At 40.4% G+C, this 23,626-nt stretch overlaps 1 protein-coding gene across 1 annotated transcript in view; it reads left to right on the forward strand.

Annotated features, from left to right (window-relative positions):
* OXSR1 (oxidative stress responsive kinase 1) overlaps nucleotides 1-23,626 on the forward strand; it is a 98,582-nt gene that overhangs the window by 37,123 nt on the left and 37,833 nt on the right. The window contains exons 4-8 of the mRNA XM_004708579.2: nucleotides 1,499-1,640; nucleotides 10,735-10,790; nucleotides 17,915-18,024; nucleotides 20,720-20,821; nucleotides 22,591-22,724. Coding sequence (XP_004708636.1) covers nucleotides 1,499-1,640; nucleotides 10,735-10,790; nucleotides 17,915-18,024; nucleotides 20,720-20,821; nucleotides 22,591-22,724 — 544 coding nt within the window. The remainder of the gene's footprint in view (nucleotides 1-1,498; nucleotides 1,641-10,734; nucleotides 10,791-17,914; nucleotides 18,025-20,719; nucleotides 20,822-22,590; nucleotides 22,725-23,626) is intronic.

Genomic DNA, 23,626 nt, shown 5'->3' on the forward strand with positions numbered 1-23,626 from the left:
TGGCACCATTTCTAATATTGGAGAGTTTTATTTTGCCTCTGATCCTTATGGGTCATTGTCCTATATGCATTTGTAGTGCATTTTGTAATGGTAACAATTAGTATGGGTAGTCGGCATAATGTGATTTTAATTATTGCACAATGGTCCCACCTTTTATCTGTAGGAGAATTATTTCTTATCCTAAGAAGAAATGTAGATGATAACACCGTCCTTGCTAAAGTGAGGAGGACTTGAAGCTCTTGCTGATGATGATGAAAGATTGTAGCCTTCAGTATGGATTACAACTCAATGTAAAGAAGCCCCAAATCCTCACAACTGGACCAATAGATAAAATCATGATAATGGAGAAAAGATTGAAGTGAAGGATTTTGTCTTGCATGGATCCATAATTAATGCTCAGGAAAGCAGTGGTCAAGAAATCAAATTATGGGTTGCACTGGGTGAATCTGCACAAGACATAACAATTTTACAAAGCAAGGATGTTACCTTGAGAGCTAAGGTGTGCCTGGCCCAAGCCATGGTATCTTCAGTTGCGTCTGATGGTTGTGAAATTTGGACATGGACTAAGGAAGACAGAAGAAGAATCCATGTACTTGAATTGTGCTGAAGGAGAATATTGAAAGTACAGCGGGCTGCTCAAAGATCAAAGAACTCTGTCTTAGAAATATAGCCAGCATGGTGCTTAGAGGCAAGGCTGGTGAGACTCTACCTCGTGCACTTCGGGCATGTTATCAGGAGGGGATAGTCCCTGGCGTAGAATATCATGCTTGGTAAGTGAAGGGCAAAGAAAAAGAGGAAGGCCCTTGACAAGATGGATGGACGCAGTGGCTGCATCCATGGGCTCAGACATAGAACAGTTGTGAGGATGGCGCAGGACTGGACAGTGTGTCTGTTGGACATAGGCTCGCTCTGAGTCGGAACTGACTCCGTGGCACCTAGCAACAGAAGAAACAGGCTCAATAGATTTAAAATGCTTATTATTATATCTGGACTGTGACTTTTTTTTCCCCTCTAGATTTTTTTGCCTTATTTTACCTCTAATTTATTATCCTTAAAAATAATTTTAGACCATAAATTACTTTATGTAAAATCATAATCTTTACTTTCCAAGTACTTATTCCTGAATTAGATCTTCATTTTAATCAAGGGTTGTTTTTTTTCCTTTCTCCCTGTAACATTGTATCATCTGGTGTCAGAAGCCTTCATTACTTTGGTGATAGGGCATGGTTTACCTAGGGATTCTTCCAAGATGCTTAAAAATCATCTACCATGTCTTCCAAATGTTCATTAGCATCTGAAGAAGATGTTGATGTTACACTATTTTGGGGGTATTAACGGACTGCTTTCTGATTTAGATCAAAATCATTAATTTTAAGCTTCTGCCTTTCCCCCTCTTCCTGCACAGTTTATGAAATGTTCTGCATGTGTTTCAAATCTAAAATGACTCTGAATCGTATTAATGGGCTAAGCATTAATGCAGAACTGTCTCTGCCTTCAGGATCTGTTCTGGATATTATCAAGTACATTGTGGCAAAGGGAGAACACAAAAGTGGAGTCCTAGATGAACCTACCATTGCTACAATACTCAGAGAAGTGCTGGAAGGATTGGAATACTTGCATAAAAATGGGCAGATTCACAGGTATGTGAGTGACAAGATTCTTTTGGGGATAAGTGCAGCAGTAATGTGCGATTTCATGGCATTGAATCCATTCCCCATGCTTTTTCATAATTCATTTTATTTTCTGAGGGTTAGTAAGCATGGTTCTTTGTATCACTAGTTTCATTGCATTATAGTTAAGGTTTTATTACTCCACTAATAAACATTTAAAAAATAGCAAGTGTATGCTTTAGTCAAATTAGAAAATATAAAAATGGGAAACAGTCACTAATAGCATTCTGGAATACTGCTTTCCAATTTCCTTTATGTGCTTAAAAATATTAAAAATAATATTTTATATGTAGTTTTATCTCTACCCCTTCATTTGGCATTGCATCATGAGCATTTCCCCAAATTATTAAATTATTCTAATGAAGTATTTTAAAAGCCATGAAACATTTGTTCCTGCAGGTATTAGTGACTGCCTACATCTCTTCACTCTGAGTACAGATGACAAGAATTCAGATGGGGCTGGATTCTGTGTTGTCCAAATGTTGAGTCCTTGGATTGTGTTCACCTGAGAATGTCTCTTTATTTTCCCTTCATTTCTGAAGGGCATTTTCTGTTGGCTGCCTATAGAATTCGTGAATGATAATTCTTTTCTGTCAACTCTGGAAAGAAGCTCTACTTCTGGCCTCTAGGATTTCAGATGGGAAATCTGCTATCATTTGAGTTAAATGGAATTAATGCCTTATATATGTTGGTTACCTCTAGTTGCTTTCAAGAATTTTTTCTTCTTTGGTCTTCAGAAAGTTAATTATCAATTGTCATGAATTGGATTTATTTGGCTTTCTCTTATTTGAGACTTGGTCTCTATGAGTCGGCATCCACATGATTGCATTGAGTTTATGGAAGCTTCATGTGTCTGTAGGTTTTTTGTCTTTTGCCAAATTTGGGAAGTTTTCAAGCTTTTTTTTTTTTTTTTTGCTTTTTTTTTTTGGCGTTTTAAACTCCATACTCTTTTTTTTATTTGGGGGCCTCTGGTGATACTCATTTTAGGTCTTTTGGGCCCAAGTCTTGAACTCTGGCACAATAACAAAAGGACTCAAAAGAAATAGTGGCTTGAAAATCCCCCCTTCCCAAGTCTTATTTTCTCTCTGTTGTTCAGATAAAGTAAATTTTACTGCTGTAGGCTCAGGTTCACCAGTTCTGTTTGTCTCATCTCCATCTTGCTGTAGAACCCATCCTGTAATTTCTTTCTAGTTTTCTCATTTAAGTTTGTAGTTTCTCAGTTCAGTCATTTCGTTTATGAAATAGCATTTTTTGCCGAGATTTTCTTTTATTATGTAAGTGGTTTTGAGAATTTATAATTGCATAAATTGAAACATTTTTAGAATGACTGCTTTAACATTCTTGTCATATGCATTTTTGGCATTGGTTAACTATCTTTTCTTATATTTTTCTTGGTTCTTGGCATACTGAGTGATTTTTGGTTTTTTGTTTGTTTTTTCATTCTGTTCTGGACATTTTGGATTTTATTTTAGGAGACTTTCGTTTGCTTGTGTTTGGGGTGGCTTAAAACCGTTCTGGAGGCTTGATGTCCCAAATGAAGGTGTTGGCAGGACCTTAACCTTCCCCGAAGGTTCTATGAAGGATCATTTCTAGCTAGGAGACTCTCGATGCTCCTATTTAAAATCAGTGACGTAGCAGGCAGTTCGCTTGTGTGGGTTTCATAGGTAGGTTCTGTCCTGCTTTTGTGGGCTATGGTCCAATAAAAATTTGATGGTTGGAGCCCTGGCAGTGTTGATCCTTCTACTTTGTTCATCTGACCCTCCTGGGCTCCCATTCAATATGTCCTGAGGCCACACCTCAGTGTGGAGTGATGCCTCTGGGCCTGTGCTGTTATATGGAAGGTGAGAGGTGCTGGGCCTGTGCGGTGGCTAGTGCGTTTCCAGACCTACTCTGTGGGCCTTCTGGTACCACAGGGCTTCTACTTAATCCCTGCCAATATGATCTGTGGGATGGAAGGAACAGGGTTTGGTTGCCTTTTGCCAGGTGTGGGTGGCGTGGGTGAGTAGATACACTGCTGCACTACACTGGGAGTGTGTGTGGGATAAAGTTCCCATTTGCTTCTCATTGGTGCTGCTGTCCAGGCAGAATGGGCCTGTCTGCGACTGCAGGTCGGGAGTCCTGTGCTGGGTCTCTGCTAGGCTATTCCTTTCCTGCCCCTTTGATCAGTGAGAGCAGGCTTGTGGAGGTTGGGTTTGGTTTTTGTCCATGCCTGTGAACAGTTCTTGGTTGACTCCATTTCTTTGCCTTGGCTTTCTCATCTGCAAAATGAGATGATAACAGTATCTCCTAAAGTAATCTTGAAGATTAAATGTAGAAAGTGCCACCAGTATCAGTGAATTCTAGTTGCTCTTATTTGTCAGAGGTCACAACTTTTTCTGTGAAATATCAGCTAATAACTAACTGTGTTAGGTTTTGAGGGCCACATGTTCTCTGTGGCCATGACTTTGTCTCAGTAGCAGAAAGTAGCCATAGACAATTAGTAAATGAATGGGGAAAACTGGTTTGTCCAGAAACAAGCAGCAAAATATTTTAGCGTGGAATCCAGAGCTTGTCCTGATTTACAAGGTAAGAGAAGATTGGTTTTCTTCCTTAAGGATCAGTTTGGGCATCACTGACATCAGTTCATTGTGGCAACTCGATGGAGTCAAGGTCTCAGGCTTCTTTTATTTTATTCCCGTACTATTTCTAAATTCTTCTATTTCTGTGGTTGAGCATGACTTAGAACCACATCTATATTTCAATTATGCCACTTCCGATTAGTGGTTTTCAGAAGGACATTTGGCAATGTACAGAGACATTTTTGGTTGTCCCCATAGAAGGTTGGGCTTGTTACTGGATCCTGCTAAACATTATATAGGCCAGCCCTCAACACCAAAAAAGTATCCAACCCAAAATGTCAATAGTGCCAAGATTGAGAAAACCTGTGTTGAGAGAAAAACTTGCAAGTTTTTGTTCACAGTTGTTAGAACATAAACCACAATGATCATGTCTCCTGCATAGAAGGCTATGAAATGTTGCCTTTTTTCGGAGTGGTCATATACTCAATTAAAATGCCAAGTTTGTAAATACTTTATAATTATAGAAGACTCACTGCCATTGAGTCATTTCTGACTCATAGGGACCATTTAGGGCAGAGTCGGACTGCCTATGTGGGCTTCCAAGACTGTATCTCTTGATGGTTTCAAACTGCTGACCAGCTCATAACCCACTGCGCCACCAGGGAGGGACTGGCATATTGGAGGCAATAAGCAGGCTCCAGCACAGGTTTGTTCCCCTCTGAAGATTGCCTCATGGGTATGGAATCAGATGAGGGAGCTAATTGAATTATGTTGATTACCATTGTGAAGGTGTGTATCTGTATGGATATGACCATCCAAAAAGTTGGAATCTTCTGTTTTTCAAGATATCTTTACATCTTGACAGTGCTAAAAATATACTCTTGCGTTTTACTCTTTGGCCATATCCCTGGTGTTTAATAAATAACACATTAGTTTAACTGGGTACAAAAACAGTTGATTAGATGCCGTCTGAGATGAAGAAATTTCAATATCTTCATAGCATACCTTCAGAGTTCCTGGTTTATATATTGTTGCTTAGAGTCAAATGCTTCCTTTATCCTCATGGGAGAGTTCATTTGTGTTTGCAGAATTTGGAAAATTTAGACACACACACACACACACAAAAAAAAAGGACAATTTTTTTCTATGAGAGTAGAATGATTGTCTAGATGACTTCTTTTATCTGTATTTTATGCTGAAATTTTTTTTTCAAATGCTGTTATTAGTAACCTAATCAGAATTTTGTTTGCTTGTTGAAGAGGGTGAGAGGGTGATCCCTTGCTTTTGGGGTCAATATTCTTAGTACTCATTGAAAGCTCATCTTCACAATTTAGTAGTTGTCTGATCTTTAATCAGTTTTTCTGGGCTTTTGTTTGCTTATTGGCTTGCTAAAGGATTAGCATTAATGAGTTGATTTTAAAGACCACGTCTTGCAGTGAGTGCTCTTGTATGTCCATACAAAATTATCAACTTAAAAAATTAGCCTGCTATATATTTGGTCACATATTTAACTCAACCCTAATATGGCGGCTGCTCTCTTCAGTGGTGCATGTGGTGTTAGCTGGTACTGATGACTTTGTGAGCCTCACATAGGCCAGTGGCCTGCTGGTTGGCAAGAATGACTGACACCAGAACAAAAGCAAAACCCACTGCCATCAAAGAGTTCCAACTCGGCCACCTTGTGCGTTTCCAAGGCTAGAAATCTCTGTGAGCAGACGGTCTCATCTTCCCATGAGGAACAGCTGGTGGGTTCTAACAGCTGACCTTGAAGGTAACAGCTCACTGTGTAACCCACACCACCACTGATCATCTGACAAAATTCAAATAAAAGCTCATGGGACTATGGATTAGAGTCACAATCCTCAATTCCTCGGTTGATTAAGGAAAACACGCTCTTTTTAGCCCTCCTACCACCCCAAATCCAAAAAGAGGCCTAGCACCCTGTTGAACTTAATGGTATTAGAGACAACATGTGTTGAACTTGGGCGTTCTCCTTGCCCTTCATATCAGCTAACCAGGAAATCACCTTCCTTTGAGATGGGAACCGAATTAACCGGATGCATTGGAAGCTGTCCGGTGTAAATCATTACCCCCACCCCCCAGCAACACCCCCCTTTTCTCCCATTGTCAACATTGCGCCTGCCTATGTTGTTACATTACTGCAGTTCATCAGTATTGGTGTATTGTTGATGAAATCTATAGTTTACATCGGAGTACACACTGGGTTTTATAATCCTATGGGCTTTAGCGGGAGAAAGAAGAGGCTTTCTACTCCTAGAAAGAGTTACAGTCTCAGAAACCCACAGGGGTAGTTCTGCCTTGCCCTATGGGGTCGGTAAGAGTCGGCATCAACTTGATGGGCAGTGAGTTGTTTGTTTTTATGGGTTTTAGTAAATGTATGTATCATGTGTCCACCATTACAGAACCATACAGAATAATGCTGCTGCCCTAAAAGTGCCCTGCACTTCTGCTGTTCATCTCTGCCTCTTTGGCAGCCAGTGTGTTGTGTTGGTGTTCTCTATTGCACGCCTCAGGATTCTAATGGCCACTGCAATGGCTACATGAACTGAGAGGGAAAAAATCACTATGAAAGGGCTTATTAAGGAGGTTAACAAGTTCTAATGCCAGTAAGAATGCTCAGGGTTTAGTTATCTATCAAGATATGTTACAAAGTTCTGTTACTTCTGCTAATGTGTGCCCAAAGGGGCATACCACTCCACTGAAAACCTCAACCTGAAGGCATTCAGCTGAACTCCATGGGTCAGCAAACCCAGCTCCCTGAAGGAAGTGCCCAGAGGCACCCACTCCTGTAAGCCTTGTCCCGAAGGCACTCAGCTCCTCTTCTGCCTGTCAGCAAGCCCACTTTCCTCAGTTAAGTTCCCAGAGGCTGCCCACTCGGAAGGGCCGCCTCCTGCAGAAAAGCACTCAGCTTTCCTTGCTCTGTGGTTGGGAAGGCCGTCGCTCTGTTCCATGCTCTGGCTTCAGGTTGTGCTGCTGCTTCTCTGATTTGTAGCTGTCGTCTGGATCCAGAAGGTTCACTGCATAGGGATCTCGGGTCCAGAGGACACACTCCACTCCTGGCTCTTGCTACTGAGACCCGTGCTCCTGCTTCTCAGAGGGCTCGTGTTATGCACAGCAGAATGGCATCGCAGGGAAATTCTGTTCACAATCACAAGTGAATCTTGTCAGTATCTTCCCTCATCTTCTTACCAGACCCATGCAGCGAAAGGTGGCTTGGTGGGAGTTAGAGACTTTGGTCACATTAACTAATTCATTGCCCCCCCAGCGCCCCCCCCCACACACACACCAATAGTCTTTCCACTGTAGGTATTTTTTGCCTTTTCCAGAATATATCGTTATAGTCATACAGTATATGGCTCTTTCACACTGACTTCTTTCATTTAGCAATCTGCACTGAAGGTATAACTTCATAGCTCAGTAACTCATTTCTCTTTATTGATGGACAATACTCTGTGGATGTGGTATAAAGGTGTCTCAGTTTGCTTACCCACTTAGGGCTCTTCCAGTGAGTGCCATAAACCTGCTAGAGACACTCATGTGCAGGTCTTTACACAGGTGTACATCGTCATCTTACTGAGTTAAATGCCTAGGTACATGACCACTGGGTTGTATGATAAGCCTGTATTTAGCTTTGTAATAAACTGTCAGACTGTCTTTCAAAGTGCTATACCAGTTTACAATTCCACCAACAGTGGATGAGAATGGCTCCACCTCCTTGCCAGTATTGGGTGTTGTCCATGTTTTGGTTTTGAGCCACAGTTCTAAGAAGCGCGAGTGGTGTGGTGGGTGTGTGTTGAGCTGTTAACCACAAGGTTAGCGATTTGAAACCACCATCCTCTACATGGGAAGAGGACAGATTTTCTGCTCTGATAAAGAGTTATAGACTCAAGAAATCCTCAGGGATACAGAATAAAGCTATGCCAGTTTATTTATGATACATTCATCTTACAGTGGCTTTCTGGAGGAGTCTCCCAAGCCTATGTTAACCCAGTGTCACGTCTTCTGTCTAGGTGTAATCCTTAAACCTGAGCCTCTCCCCAACCCCGACCCAACCCCACCCCCCGGCATTTAGGGTAGTACCCTTATTTAGTCTCCAACCGTTTCTGCTTTATTTCTTATGTCTAAACTTTGAGGAGCTTCCTTTCTTTGTTTCATATTAGCTATGTGATTGCCCCCTCTCAATTTATGCAGCATTTCTTTGTGTTTGAAGCAGGGTGGGATCTTAGGACCAGGACCTGAGTAATAGTGATAAAATGTCTCTATTAGATAATAGGGATAATACTCTGGCTCCCACTTTAAAATCAGAGGCTCTCAGCCTTAGCTATGCATTGAAATCACCTAGGAAGCTTTGAAAAACTATTGATGTGTGGGTCCACCTCCAGAGATTCATTTAATTGGTCTGGGCTGGGGCCTGGGTGTTGGAGCTTTTTAAAGCTCCCCAGGGTTAGCATGCAGCCTACACTGAGAACTAGTACTTATACCTTAGCAGTAATCAACTTTGAGATACACTTGAGGCTGTAATAGGCTGAGGAGAAGGTTGTTTTATTGGGAGGTGGAGAAGGATGTTTTTCATTGGGCTTTTTCTGGGTCTCTGTCTTTAAATTCCAGTTGTTCCTTCAGATACATTTGTGCATTAGCCTGGTAAGTCAGGTCAAATAATTTCCCTCCATCTCTATATGGTTTTTCCTTGGACTTCAAGACTTCAGAGGCTTTGATGAGGATTAATGGCTCTCTAAAGTAGACTTCTATTCTTCTCTCTATCTATCAAACCTATTCATGTCTTAACTCCCATTACAAAGAGGTTAGCTTGAACAGAAATTTTCAGGGGTTTTAAGTCCATTTAAGTGTATTTTCCAGCCTTATGACTTCTCCAGTTCTTTCTCAAGTTTTCCAGAAGCTGTGCCTATTGACGAGTAATAAAGATGTAAGATGTCCTGGGTAGAAACTTGTGTTCTGTACTGGTGAGAAAGGCAGGTGCAGAGAGGATACTCCTTGAAGAGGAATGTGTGACTTTGGGGCCACTGTGACATGTGAGATGTGGCAGTAGGCTGTAGAAAACAAGTCCAGGGGCTAGGATTTAACCTTGGTGGCTGCTGAGCTGCTTGGTGTTCGTTGTGGCAGGGTAGAAAAGATTCTTTTTTAGCTGAGGACTATTTTGGTTTCCAAATATTTAGTTACAGATCTTTTCTATGACAGGTCAGTTGCCCGGTTTTGTGTGAGGTCAGAACGTGGAGTGACTGATTTTCCAGTGAGTCATTCAGCTTCTGGGATTCCTCTGCTTTAGCTCCCAGACACTGATGTATAGATTGCATGTTTGTTTTTAAAAAGGAAACGTGGATTATGTGGGGACTTGATCGGTAAAAGGAGTTACCCAAACTGAAAAATTCCCCTCTTTGCACAGATGAAAGACAAAAACCTATGAAAGTTACGTCAATAGGTAATATGTACACGTGACTTTTTAAAATCCAAGTGATATAACATGGGGTGTAGTTAAAAACAAATAATGTTGATGATGAGGTGATAAACATGGCATTTGACTGCTGTAGACACACACACACACACACACACACACACACCAAACCTGTAGCGTTGATGTAAGACTGAGGGAAGCATCATATTCTGTCTGTTAGCACAGCATCTGACATACTCTTAGAGAGCACTTGACCAGGAGTCGAAAACGGTCACAGTCATGTAAAACAAGGGAAGTCTGAGAAACTACCACAGACTCCCAGACGAATCTAAGGCCAGTGATGACTAAATGTAATTGGTGATGAGAATAGGATCCTCAAACAGGAAAAGACCTTAGGTGAAAAACTTCGGACATTTTAATGAACCATAAAGTTACTAATGATGTATCATAAGTACTTACTATTGATCAGAATGATAAATCTGAAACTTTGGAGAAAATCTTAAAACTTGAGAATTGTGATCAAAGAGACTTTACTGTTGCCGTCATGTTTAGGATTTTACAACAAGAAAATTCATTCATGAATTATTTGAGTTGTTTTAGTAATAAAAATATAGTCTGTATTTTTTATACCTCTTGGCTACAGGTATAGAGTAGGCTCTATTTTCAACTGCATACTGATCAGTTTGATTGGTCATATGTTAGATTATTGGGGAGGGGATCATTGTGTTTCAAAAAATGAAACTAGGTGAGAGCCCCATTCCTTGGCCACTGTTATTCCAATCTAGAGTGTTTAATCACCTTGGGTTTTCACATAGCTTTCTGCTAAATGTTTAGATTCTAGTACAAGAGCCTTTAATTTTTAAGATTTTACTATTTTACTAAATGTTAAGATTTTAATATTATATAAAGTCAGTTATTTAAATATTGCCACTGTTTGATTAAATAATTGCTTATAAGGTGGCGTCAACAAGTTAATAGGAAAATAGAATGAAAAGATTATGGATTTATATGTGATTTAATATGTATTTTTGGTAGAGCTTATTGATACATAACTTTTTAAAATTTTTCTCAAAAGAGATGTGAAAGCTGGAAATATTCTTCTTGGAGAAGATGGCTCAGTACAAATTGCAGGTAATAATTACTGTCTTCTCTCATTTTTATTTAATGGTCCTTACCGTTGCATTACTTATTTTTTGTCTGTTAGTCAATTTTACTTCCTATATCTTAAACTATACTTTATTTATATGTCTTACTCTAGAGAGGATCATCTCTTTATCCTTCATTTCTGACCTGTGACATTTTTCTGATTATTGTTCATTATCTTCAAATCGCTTGTTGGCACTGCAGGGTCCTCTGTTCTGGGTGTCCATAGCGTTCTGTACTTTCTTTTGAAGAAGTAGCCGTCAAGAGCCCTCGTTGAGTGTAGAAATACATGTGCTACAGAGAGGAGCTCCAGAGCTACTTCTGTTCTGGAGGAAAAGGTGTATTTGCCAGTTGGGAAGAGGTATCCAAAAGGTGTGGAGATATAATTTCCACAGATTCACAGAACCAGAGGCACGAGAGTGGGAAGTTCAGGGCCTGCCAAAGGTGTACATCCTATACTCCTTTCCAGCTGAGAATCCTGAGTGGCTGTATCCAAGAATTTTCTTCTAGCAAACAGAATATTTGGGTAGCTGAGAATTCTTGATCTTTACCTTCTAGAATAGTTCAGTATATGGGCAGGAGGAAAATAATTACTCAGACCCTACACCTTTCAGAAGATCATTCAGGTGAACATCTTCCTGTGCTCAAGAAGAGAGAATATTTTACCCAAGTCACAAAAAGCTCCCAAAGAGGGAAAGATTCATAATTGGCTGATTTCAAATTAGCAACTTTTCCCCCCATTTTCCGTCTTTATTTAATTTTTTTTTTTTTAGGACTTGTTGATGTTTTTTTATTATTAGCAACTTTATTCACGGAAAGAACAGAATGTTTATCATATTCATAGAGTCAAAGGTCAGTGTATATTAGAGTAGTTATTTGCCACAAGAATAACTGGCTAAAGTCTCAAATTCAGACTACATAAAGGATTAATTAAGAAAAGTGAGATGATCCAGAGCCATGAAGGCTGGATGACACTCAAAACTATTTCCTTGAGATAATCTTTAAACCCACTGAAGTCTTAAAACCAAACAGTAGTTTAACTTAGCAAGTAAAGACTGTCGGCCTTGAGCTTCATGCGCTTTGAAGACTTTTCTATATTGGGACCAAATTGACACCAACTCTAAAAGCATCAGTGGGGAGCCCGGAGGCAGTGCGTTTCGGAAATGGGAGGAACTGCTCCGAAAAGAGGTTGAGAGTGATGCACAGCTCAAAGGCTGTGCTCGGTGTCACCGAGTCAGGACCCGCAGGAGCTGTGAAACCAGGGCTGCTCTGTGTCTGTTCTCAGCAACAAATAAGACATGACGTCTTAGATAATTCCGTGAAAGTTAAATGGGCACAAGGCTGGCACAGGCCACCTCCTAAATGAAGACATCGTTTGTAAATAGATTGAACAGTGCATAACCACTTAGTAATCCATTAAATGCTAAGCAAAATCAAATGGAGATCCTACTTTACACTGGCCTAGCTGGCAGAAATGTTAGGCAATATCAATTTGAGTGTGTAATGCAAAGGGAAGAATTTCGCATATGCTCGTGCTGACATACAAATTGGTTTAACCACTTTATCTGTTGCAGTTGGAGGTAGGGCCCTTAACACTCTCGTTCTTAGATGTGTGGCCTAGAGAAACTCTGGCAGATGAGTGCCATGATGTTCAAAACCATTAAGAGTTTGAAACCACCCAATAAGAATAATGAGTAATACTAGACTGAGTAATGATAACCAACAATATATTAATAAAAATACTTGCTTTCATTTGTAGTGAACATGAACAGACCTATAGCTACATACATCATTAAAAATAATAGAAACCTAGTATGAGGGGGGGTTCAAAATATTTATGGGAAAATTCTACCATCAGTTATTTTCATTTTTCCATGAATTTTTGGAAGCCTTCCTTGTGGAAGGTGGAAGAAAACAATCAAAGTAAAATATATATGCTACATGATTTCACTTATATAAGTTTAAAAGCACGCACAAGTATTACTAGATTGTTAATGCAGACTTAAGTGGTAAGCTAAAGAAGCGGGGAAGTGACTACCATAGACGCTAACAGTGACGATTGCTGTGCAGTAGGGTTATTGTAGTACAGAGGCTCGGGGGCCGTTTTGGTGCTGGCAGTGTTTTCTTTTTACCTTGGGTATTAGTTACACAGATGAGTGTTTTATGCAAATTCCTTCAGCTGCATATTTACGTTTGATATGTTTCTCTGTTTTGCAATACCTTTGGAATATTTTACACTAAAATAAGCAAAAGAATGTATAATTATTTCGCTTTTACTTCCACAAATGTATACCAAGAAAGAAACAGATTCTTATTATACTTCTAAGAGAATCCACTTCTTTTTTTTATATTTCCAGTAGATACTAAGTTTAAGCTAAGTTATAGTCAGTGTGTTAAATATTATACTTTAGACTTTTGATGAATAAACGTAGACTTCTTCTACGTGTCAAACAAGCTGTACAAGCTCTCTGAAGGGTTTTAGTAGGGATCCTTGTTAGTCTGGGTAGACTAGAGAAACAAATCCATGACACTCATATGTGTATAAGAGAGAGTTTTATATAAAAGGTATTTGTACATTAAGAAAGCATCTCAACCCAGTCCAATCCAAGCCCATAAGTCCGATATTAGCCCATATGTCCAATACCATTCTATAAAGTCCTCTTCAGACTCACGAAACACATGCAATGATGCTGAGTGCAGGAAAGTGTTTGGATCCTTTGGCGTTGTGAGCATCTCAGCGCTGGCAGGAGTCTCTACATGGCTTCTCCAGCTTCAGTGGTCTGGTTGCATCAGGGTAGGTCCATGTGGCTTCTCTAGCTCCGGGCACTAGAGTAGTTCCATGTGTCTTGTCAGCTGCAGTGTCTCCCAGGGAGTGAGCAGAGAGAGGTATCTCCTGCTTCCAAGGAGGAAATACAGGATTTCCCAGAATTCTCAGGAGAAGGCCATGCCCACACAGAGGCCTCATTAGTTATATCTTGATTGACAGGCCAGACTCCACCCTTTCACTCATAATCCTTTCAAATTGACCCCATACTATGTAACTACCACAGGATCCCTGGTAGTACAAATGGTGGAGTGCTCAGCTGATACCGAAAAGTAGGAAGCATCAACCAGTTAATCCTCTGGAGAGAGATCTGCCAACCTGCTTCCATACCATCAAGCCGAGCAAGCTCTTTGGGACAATTCTGCTTTGTTATGGAGTTGGGTGAGGGGGAAGGGGGAGTCAATGATAGGTCAAAATTGCCTTGATGGTGCCTACCAACAACAGTAACAACAAAGTGGCCAAATAGTAAATCATAAAAGTCGCAGGTCATATGCCAAGTTCTTTCCGATACACTGCTTATTTTCATATTATTGAGAATGCATGTATACTTAACTGTAAGTACTCTTAAAAAGTAGCAATTCAACTTACTCCTTATATGGCAAAGCCTAACTTTAATGTTTTGATTTTCTAAAGGTCTGTGTCAACAGATTTATCACTAAGAGGTTTTCATTAATTACTATTGAATTTTGTGACATTTGGTTTCTTACATACTGTTTTAACCAAATTGAACCATATGGTTTTAACTAAATTAAAAATACATGGGACGTAACAACTCTTTGCAGCATGGTTGAAGTAGCATTTATTATATTCTCTATTATAACTCCCCGATTCCACTTGATGTTATAAATTGCACAAGTTCAAGGAACCATCACTTATGATCATCACTTTTGATCGTATCACGTAGTATTAGACACCAGCATACAGCTTGTACTTTCATTGAAATTATGTTAACAAAGAAGCCAAATTATTTCTTACAAATGTGGTTTAGTTATGTATTTCTTCTCTAGTTGGTAGCATAAGGTAAAAGGCACAACAGGTGTTGCTTCTCGGTTCTGTTCTCACATTGATAGTTGCACTGACATTATTTTCTTTGGTACAGTGGCTGTACAGATTATTTAACAAAAGAGCAGTGTGATAAAGTGGACATTTTAACTTACATGCCACAGCTAAATGTTTAACTAGAATCTTCAGGATTTTATTATCCTGTTCGAAAACAAGAAGAGGTGTACAAACGAATGAGCTAAAATATGTGGAACATGTTTTTAATTACAGTAAAATTCTGGACATTGTGTTATCATTTGGTAGACTGTATAATATTTTAAATGTTATAAGAGAACGTAATAATCATACTGTATATAACTTCATTTAATGGTCTATATATACCTATGCCTCACTAATTGATGTGGCTATGTTCCAAAGACCAGTCTGTTAAATGGAAATCGGCATTCTGTGAAAATGGAGGATGACCACATCAGATCACAAATGGAGGTTGACTACTTCATTATATAACTAACTGCCAAACCACTAAGAATCCTGGCCATTTTGACCCATAACCTTGTAAGCCCATGCTAACTTCAACTTGTACCTCAGCATTCTTTACTGCCAACACGCACATCATTAATAAGCAAAATTTATAATAGAGTTTTTACTGTTGTTCTGTGTGAGAAAATGTTGGATAATTCAGTATGTGAGGAAGTGTGTGTATGTATTTAAAGACATAGCTTTGTTCCATTAATGAGTAATAAAAATACCTAGCATCTGTTTAGTGCTTTATTATATTCCAGAGACCATTCTAAGTATATTATTAATTCATTTGAGTCTTATAATAACCCTATTAGGTAGATACTGTTATTTTCTGCTTCTTAACAGATGAAAAAACTTAACATAAAGGGCCCAGGGTCAGTTATAACTAGTGGAAGGACTGGTTACACACTACACGCACTCTGTCCCCCCCACCCCCTATGTACTTTGAAATGTTTTTAAAATATTGTTGTTATAAATGTAGCAGCATTTTAAAGTACCTAGACATTCATCAGTTTAGGAGTATTGAGAGCGCCCAGTGATATTATTGTTTACTTAAGTCTGTGTTGTAAAAACTTGATGTTTTATGTGATGACAAGGATATATGACACTTTTACACAAATTACATGCACCCTTCTCTGTTTTCCAACTGCATCCTCCCTCCATGAGGTAGTTTTGTAAAGTTTATGCTAATTTGATTTTTATAGCAGTTGTTTCAAGAGGATCTGAATTTTTAGCTTTCCGGAAACTTAAAGAATGCTTTCCTAAAATAATCCTTCTTAACACTTGTTCATAATTTATCCTATTTTCAAATATAGATCCAGTTTATATCCTGTGAAGTATTCTGAAACAGACTTAAAGCACAAAGGGAGTCAGACTACCATATAAGAACCTCACAATATTCCTTAAGGTTCTTTTAGTTGCGTGATAAATCTCCACTGGCCTATTTAGTCAAGAAAGTAATTCTTTGAACCATTTGAAGAAGCAAGAATAAACTAAATGCCAAGGTTTCTGGATGGTCCAGAACCTAGTTCGCTGATAACCTCCCTCCAGCTTGTTGCCATTAGACTCAGCTCAAGACCCAAACCCACTGCCTGATGCTATTACAGCTTCTGAGAGTGTAAGGAAACAGATAGCCTCGTCTTTGTCCTGAGGAATGGCTAGTAGTTTTGAACAACTGGCTATTCTAGATATATTATTAATTCATTTAAGTCTTATACGAACCATACTAGGTAGATGCTGTTATTTTCTGCTTCTTACAAATGAAGAAACCTAACACAGAGATCAAAAATACCTTGCTCAGGTGCATTTATAGCTAGTGGGAGGAGTACAGGCTCTACACCAGTGGCCCTCTTTCAGTGTTCCAGAAGAGACTGTGACCGTCGCGGCGTACGTGGCTGACTGGCTCAGAGCTACCATTCCCAAGGGTCAAACTCAAGCAGGGCCAATAGACTCCCTTTTCGAGTCGCAATCGCCCCTCTCAGTTCGTGGCCATTACTCTTCCTATTTGGAGAAAGCTGTCTTTGTAGGGAAGGCCCTGACCTTCCCATTCTCACACATGGCTTTAGGATTGCTGACTAACTTATTTGGGGCCAGGTTCCTGAGAACTTTTTGAATGCCAAGCCATGACGTTTAGATTGTGTTCTGCAGGGTATTAAGATAAACTAATCTTTTTGAGCTGAGCGGACCACGGTCAAAGTGATAATAAAATGTGAAAATCGGGTGCTGGTGGGTAGCGTGCATTGCTGTGGGGAGGACAATCTGAAGAGGCGGTGTGGGGGTGAAGAAGAATGAGAGAGAGACTGCTCAGCTGTGCCCTGCCTGAGCGAAACCATCAGAAAGATGTGAAAACACCCACTCTTTCACTTTCTGGTGCTACCCAAAAATGGAGGGGTTTTTTTGTTTTTGTTTTTTCACCTTCCTGTTTGGAGACCATCTATCACATATTTTTTAAGAAATTGTGATCATTGAAATAATAAGAGCTAAGACTTAGTGAAGTGCTCATTGCCCCTGGTCGATTAGGACTCGTGGTAACTCTGTGTGGGGTCTCCGAGGATACAGCTCTTTATAGATCCCACCACTTTTTTCCTTGGAGCAGTTGTGGGTTTGAACTGACCTGCAGTTAGCACCCCAAATGGAGGCTTGGAGGAGAAACTTCGCATGAAGCAGTGCGAGTGACTGGAGGGCCGGTGCCTTAACCACGTCACACCTTCCTCCAGGGTTGGGTCAGAGCTTGCTCCCGCTAGGAGCCCCTGGCCTACAGGGCTCCTTTCCCACTCTGAAAGCCTGGTGTTAAGGATCCGGGCGCTGTTCTGCCCTCAGGCCTGGCAGGCCACCTGGCTGAGGGCTTCCTGAGATTCTGCCAGCCGCACCAACATGGAGGGTTGGGGTCATTTTGGTTCACATTAGCGTGTCATGAAACTTGCATGCATTTCTTCCAAACGCCCTCTCCTCTGCGTCTTTCTTACCTCTCTTCCTCGTCACCACAATCCTGAGCTGGAAGCTTAGGTCCGCATAGAGCTGGAGACCGAACACTCCCCTGCTGGCTCTAGGCTGCCTGGCCGTCCACCAGCCCTGCAAGGCTGCTGCTCACTTGCCTCTCTGCTGACATTGCCACCATGCCCACCTCCTCATTGAGAAAGAAACCCAGAACAGTTTTACTATTATAAATGCAAAATGTTGGATAACAGAAGAGTTGACAAATGATTGGGCATAGGGTTTGAGCTTTATAAGTAGTTATTATATATACTATTTTATTTTATTTCAGACTTTGGGGTTAGTGCTTTTTTAGCAACTGGTGGTGACATTACCCGAAATAAAGTGAGAAAGACCTTTGTGGGCACTCCTTGCTGGATGGCACCAGAAGTTATGGAGCAGGTACGGTATCTTTCATTTTTATTAAATGGCTTGGGGTTGTGTTAGAAAGATTCAGCAACTGAGTAGTATTGTCTCTTGTTTGATTTAACAGGTTAGCTTTGAAAAATGCATCTCTGTTCCTTGGTTAAGACTTTGATTAACCTCCGAATAAAAACCAACAAAAAAATCCATTAGAACTACATGAAGGATATGGCACTCAGGATTTCTACCAGACAATCTAAAGAATAATATAATCAATGTTGGGCTCACTTTTTATTGTGAATTGGGTAAAGGTTTACAGAGCAGAGCAGTTTTCCATTCTACAATCGGTACATGTTTTTGCTTCATATCACTGATTGTAATGCTCACAGTGTAACTCCCCGTATCCCATTTCTTCCCTGTGTTTCCAGTCTCCATTCCTCCTTCTTTCCTAACTGAATGTTGCCCTTTGATACCAAATAGTTGATTATTCTACTATCTACATACTCCCTAGGGTTATTGCTCCCCTTTTACCCCTCTTATTTTATTTGGCTAAAAATTGAGCCATGGGGGTGAGTCTCTAGACCTGAAAGGTGGCTAAAGGCCACATAGTCTTGGGGGTTATACTACTCTTTCTTCAACCAGTAAGCCTGATCTGAATTTTGTTCCACATTTTTCTTCCATTCTCTCCAGGACCTTCTAATGGGATCCCTTTCAGAGCAGTTGGTTGTGGTAGCTGGGCACCATCTAGTTTTTCTGGTCTCAAAGTCAATTCCTTGGACGGATAGTTTCCATGCACCTTCCATTTTCTTTTTAAAAATTGTTTTATTGAGATATAATTAGTATATCATAAAACTCAATAGTTCAATCATATTAAGAAGGGTGTGCATTTATTACCACAGTCAATTTTGGAACATTTTCTTCTTGTACCCATTGCTATTGACACCCTCCCCTCCACCCACCCACCCACCCAACCCCAAAACACACACACACACATCTTCAATTTTCTTCATTCTTCTTTTCTGTGGACCAGGAGAGTCCAGTAGCTGCACTGTCTTGTGGATCGTAATATGCCAGTTGATCTTGGGTGGCCCCTGAGACTATGATCCTGAGCCTCTAGGCTCTAGGATTACTCCTTCATGGTATTTGATTATATCTAGCATGTTCTCTTGATTTTTCTCCTTGTGTACTGCACCCCATCCATGGATGTACTTGCAGGAGTGGTAAATACCCATATACAGATATCCTCTGTAAACCTATTTGTAGGTATATCCCCAAACTCCTGCCCACAACCATTCACCCTGTGTGTCTCTCCACAGGTCTGCTCCTAAATCGCCACTGCTGTGGGATGATGAGTGTGACTATTAGATACCATCGAGTCATTGCGACTCATAGCCACACTATGTACAGCAGAAGAAACACCACCGCTCTTGCATCATCCTTGCTGTTGTTCTTATGTTTGAGCCAATGGTACAGCCACTGTGTCCATCCATCTTGTCGAGGACCCACCTCTTTTTTGCTGCTCCCCTACTTTGCCAAGCTTGATGTCCTTCTCCAGGGACTGGTCTCTGCTGTTAAAGTGTCCACACTACATGCGATGAAGTCTCACCATCCTTGTATATGGGGAGCATTCCGGCTGTACTCTTTCCAAGACAGATGTTCGTTCTTTTGGCAGTCCACGGTACTTTCAGTATTCTCCTCCAGCATCTTAATTCAAATGCCTCAATTTTTCTTTGGTCTTTCTTATTCAACATCAACTTTCACATTCATGTGAGGCAATTGAAAATATCATGACTTGAGTCAGGCACACCTTAGTCCTTAAAGTAACATCCATATTTATCAATACTCTGAAGAGATCTTGTGCACCAGGTTTACCCAGTGCAATGAGTCATTTGCTCTCTTGACTGCTGCTTCCATGAGCACTGATTAGGGATCCAAGCAAGATGAAATCTTTGAAAACTTCAACCTTTTCTCCATTTATCAAGATGTTTCCTATAGCCCAGTTGTGAGGATTTTGATCTTAACATTGAGTTGTATGCCATACTGAAGGCTGCACTCCTTGATCTTCCTCAGCCAGTGCTTCAAAAGTCCTCCTCACTTTCAGCAAGCAGGGCTGGTTCATCTGCATATCTCAGGCTGTTGATGAGCCTTCCTCCCATCCTGAAGCTGTCACTGTATCTACCTCTGTCGATGGGAGCATGCATATGGCACAACTTACGGTGATGAGGTTCAGGTCATAAGCCGAGCCCTGCTTGATCAGTTTCCCCACTCAGATTCTGAGTTTATGAATGTGTATCCATTGCACTGTTTTCCATTCCATTTCCATGGTGGGAAGCTGCATTGAGTCAGAGAAGGATCGCAGGGAAGGTGGCTGGCTGAGGAGTTGCAGAAGGTATAATCCTTTTTTTTTTAGTAACTCCATGTATATCAGAGTAGAATTATGTCCCATTGGGGCTGTTTTTTCCTTTACATCGTATTTTGTTGTTGAGAATGTACATGTCCACCACAAGACAAACTTACATCATTCCAACAGTTTCTGCAAATACCATTCAGCGACAGTGATGTCATTCTTTGAGTTCTTCTCCCCCATTCCCATTTCCTGGTATTTCTAGCTTTTGCCTATTTTAAGGTATTTGTTTAAAGCTTGTGAACGTGATCATAGTTCTTAATACACAGTAGAAACTCCTTTTGAGTAGTGTTTTCCGGCTGATTGAGTGATCTATGTCTCTCTGTGCAGGTCCGAGGCTATGATTTTAAAGCTGACATCTGGAGTTTCGGGATCACAGCCATCGAACTGGCCACAGGGGCCGCTCCTTATCACAAGTATCCTCCAATGAAGGTGAGGCGCACATTCCGAATGCTGTCCCAGCTCATGTCCCAACTCCTGCTCAGAGCGTTACTTCCTTTGCCCTTCTGGCACACCGGGCTCCGCTTGCACTCTGCTTACTCTTGGGGAAGTCGGAATCTGGAGGAGCTGTGCATGGTAGTTGACCTGCTCTGGGCTGACCTTGGCTGTCTTCAGCTCTGGCTCTTTAACTAGTTGATATTATGGACTGATTTCTCTCGTTTTGATGTGTGTTCCCCACAGTCACTTGGGCAGAGTAACCTCAATAGAGATGATGACCATTTCTATTTTCCTAAGGTTATTGGGAGGATTAAGTATTATTAGTAATTACAGCATGCTTATCTGTTCCAGGTAATATCTCGAGTGTTTTCATATATTAAATAAGATAATCAGTCTAGAATATTTACATGCCAGGCACATTTATTACTCTCATTTAGAAGTTTTCTCTGTGGCACGGGACATTCGATTAACGTGCTTGTCTAGTAACTGAAAAGCCAGCGGTTTTTAATTCACCTCAGAGTGCCTCAGAAGAAAGGCCTGGTAGTCTGTTCTTGGAAGGTCACCGCTGTTGGGAACCGGACGCAGCACTGTTTCAGACCTCTGTTTCAGACCTCTGTGGCACAGGTGGTGTTGCCATGAGTTAGAATCAGCACAATGACGGCAGGGGGTGGGGGGACATCTAGGTAGGCCTCCCCGAACCCAAACTGTACCCTGATATAGATGTAGGTTGCTAATCCTTTTCTAGCTTGAGTACTGAATGAGTTTTTGAGTGTCAAGATGGCACTGCCAACAGTGTGGGAGAGTATTTTTTCAGGATGTGTCCAGCCTTTTTAGTTAAAATTTTTGCACATGAAATCTATTCTGCTTGTGTTTGGCTGCTCTGGCCCACTTCACAGTGTGCTTGCTCTGTGACATTATTTAACATGGGAAAGGTTGACCTCTGTTGTATTAGTTTTACTCACATCTACATGTTTTTGTTTTGTTTAATCTGTTACGGTGGTGGTTTTCATCCATATGCTTTGATACACTTTAGAACTTATTCAAGAACCTATTCTCTCTCTTAAGGTTCTAACTATTGAGAGGAATAAACCCAGCAGAAAGCGCTAACACATATCTTCTCTATCTTCTCTCCATATTCAAAACATGGGCATACCTATATTTATCTGCCTGCTTGGTAGGTGAGATTTTGCTCAAGTGGAAAATTAGTGATATTTTAAGGTCCTGCTCTGTGTCGAGGTTGAAGACACTGAGGAGTAAGTGGCTATTTGCACAGTTTTGAACAGGATGTGTTTTTATAACTGTAAGCCGGAGACTTTTCAGGGCAAAGAAATGGCTTTTTTAAAGGAGGGTGGGTTTGTTTTCTGAGAGAGAAGTGTGTGAGACATTCTGCGAAGAGAAAGCGATCAGGAGAAAGGGGTCAGGAAAGGCCCGGTCAGGCCACCATCGGTGTTGGCTCGGGCCATAGGCTCAGAGTGCTAGTTTGGCAGCATACGGATGAGGTGGAGGACTTGAAGAAGCAAAGGGTTCTAATGGAAGGACTAAGCAATGTCCTATATGCACACGTCTGGGAACCCAACCTCTATAGCAGGTTATTTGTGGAAGCACTCACAGAATCCTCAGTTCTGAACAACTGAACTAGAACGTGTACGTTTAGAAAGTCAGTCTTGTGTTGCAGGGTTGCCTATATTGAAAAGATCTTAACTACAATATTTAACAAACATCTGATTCTTCAGAAGTTTATAAGATATTAAAATGTTTTGCAGGTTTTAATGCTGACATTACAAAATGATCCTCCTTCTTTGGAAACTGGTGTTCAAGATAAAGACATGCTGAAAAAATATGGGAAATCATTTAGAAAAATGATTTCATTGTGCCTTCAGAAAGATCCAGAAAAAAGGTAAGATATCAGACAAAGAACTTTTTTTTTAACATTTTATTGTGGACTCATACAGCTCTTATCATAATCCATCCGTCCATTGTGTCAAGCACACTTGCACATTTGTTGCCATCATCATTTTCAAAACATTTTCTTTCTGCTTGAGCCCTTGGTATCAGCTCCTCAGGGTTTTTTTACTTCCCTCCCTCACCCTCCCTCCCACATGAACCCTTGATAATTTATGAATTGTTATCATACCGTGTCTTACACTGACCAATGGAACTTTCCTTTTCATGGAACGTATAGACCATTGTATAAATTTACAAGCCTAAAGTGACATACATTCATGCACAAGGAATTATTTGTGCCTTTTTAAAGAAAGTTTCTGAAATGTAAACTTTAGGGAAAATACAGAGATTATTATACTAAATGGGAAATGGAATTCTTCATTCTTCTCATTATATTTCTGATCAATCTCTTATGATTATAAATGATGTTACCAAATTAGTGGGTGGAGTTTATTTTCAGTTTGCATTTAGACATTCTTTATAAACAAATACCTTAATGCTATTTATCCTTTTAATATCAGAAGATCAAAAATGTTGTCTTAATGTCAAATAATCATACTTCTTTGTTAAAAGGTATTGTCAAATAGTGAGACATAGTGGATGGAGAAGTAAAGCAAATAAGCAAGATCCTCCAATGTGTATGTCTTTATGAGTTAAATCATAGGACATTGAGCAGAATTTTATTGTATCTTTGTGAAAACTGAAGCCACTCTACCACCTTTCTGGTTAAATCAAAATCCCATAAAAAAAGATGTGCAATCGGGATGGTAAAGGGAGAATGGGTAGGGAAGAGGGAACCGATTACATGGAACTGTGTGTGACCTCCTCCCTGGGGGACAGACAACCAAAAAGTGG

This window comes from Echinops telfairi, unplaced genomic scaffold (assembly GCF_000313985.2).
Source record: "Echinops telfairi isolate 266 unplaced genomic scaffold, ASM31398v2 ScPeMD7_4225;HRSCAF=4972, whole genome shotgun sequence".
NCBI lineage: Eukaryota > Metazoa > Chordata > Mammalia > Afrosoricida > Tenrecidae > Echinops > Echinops telfairi.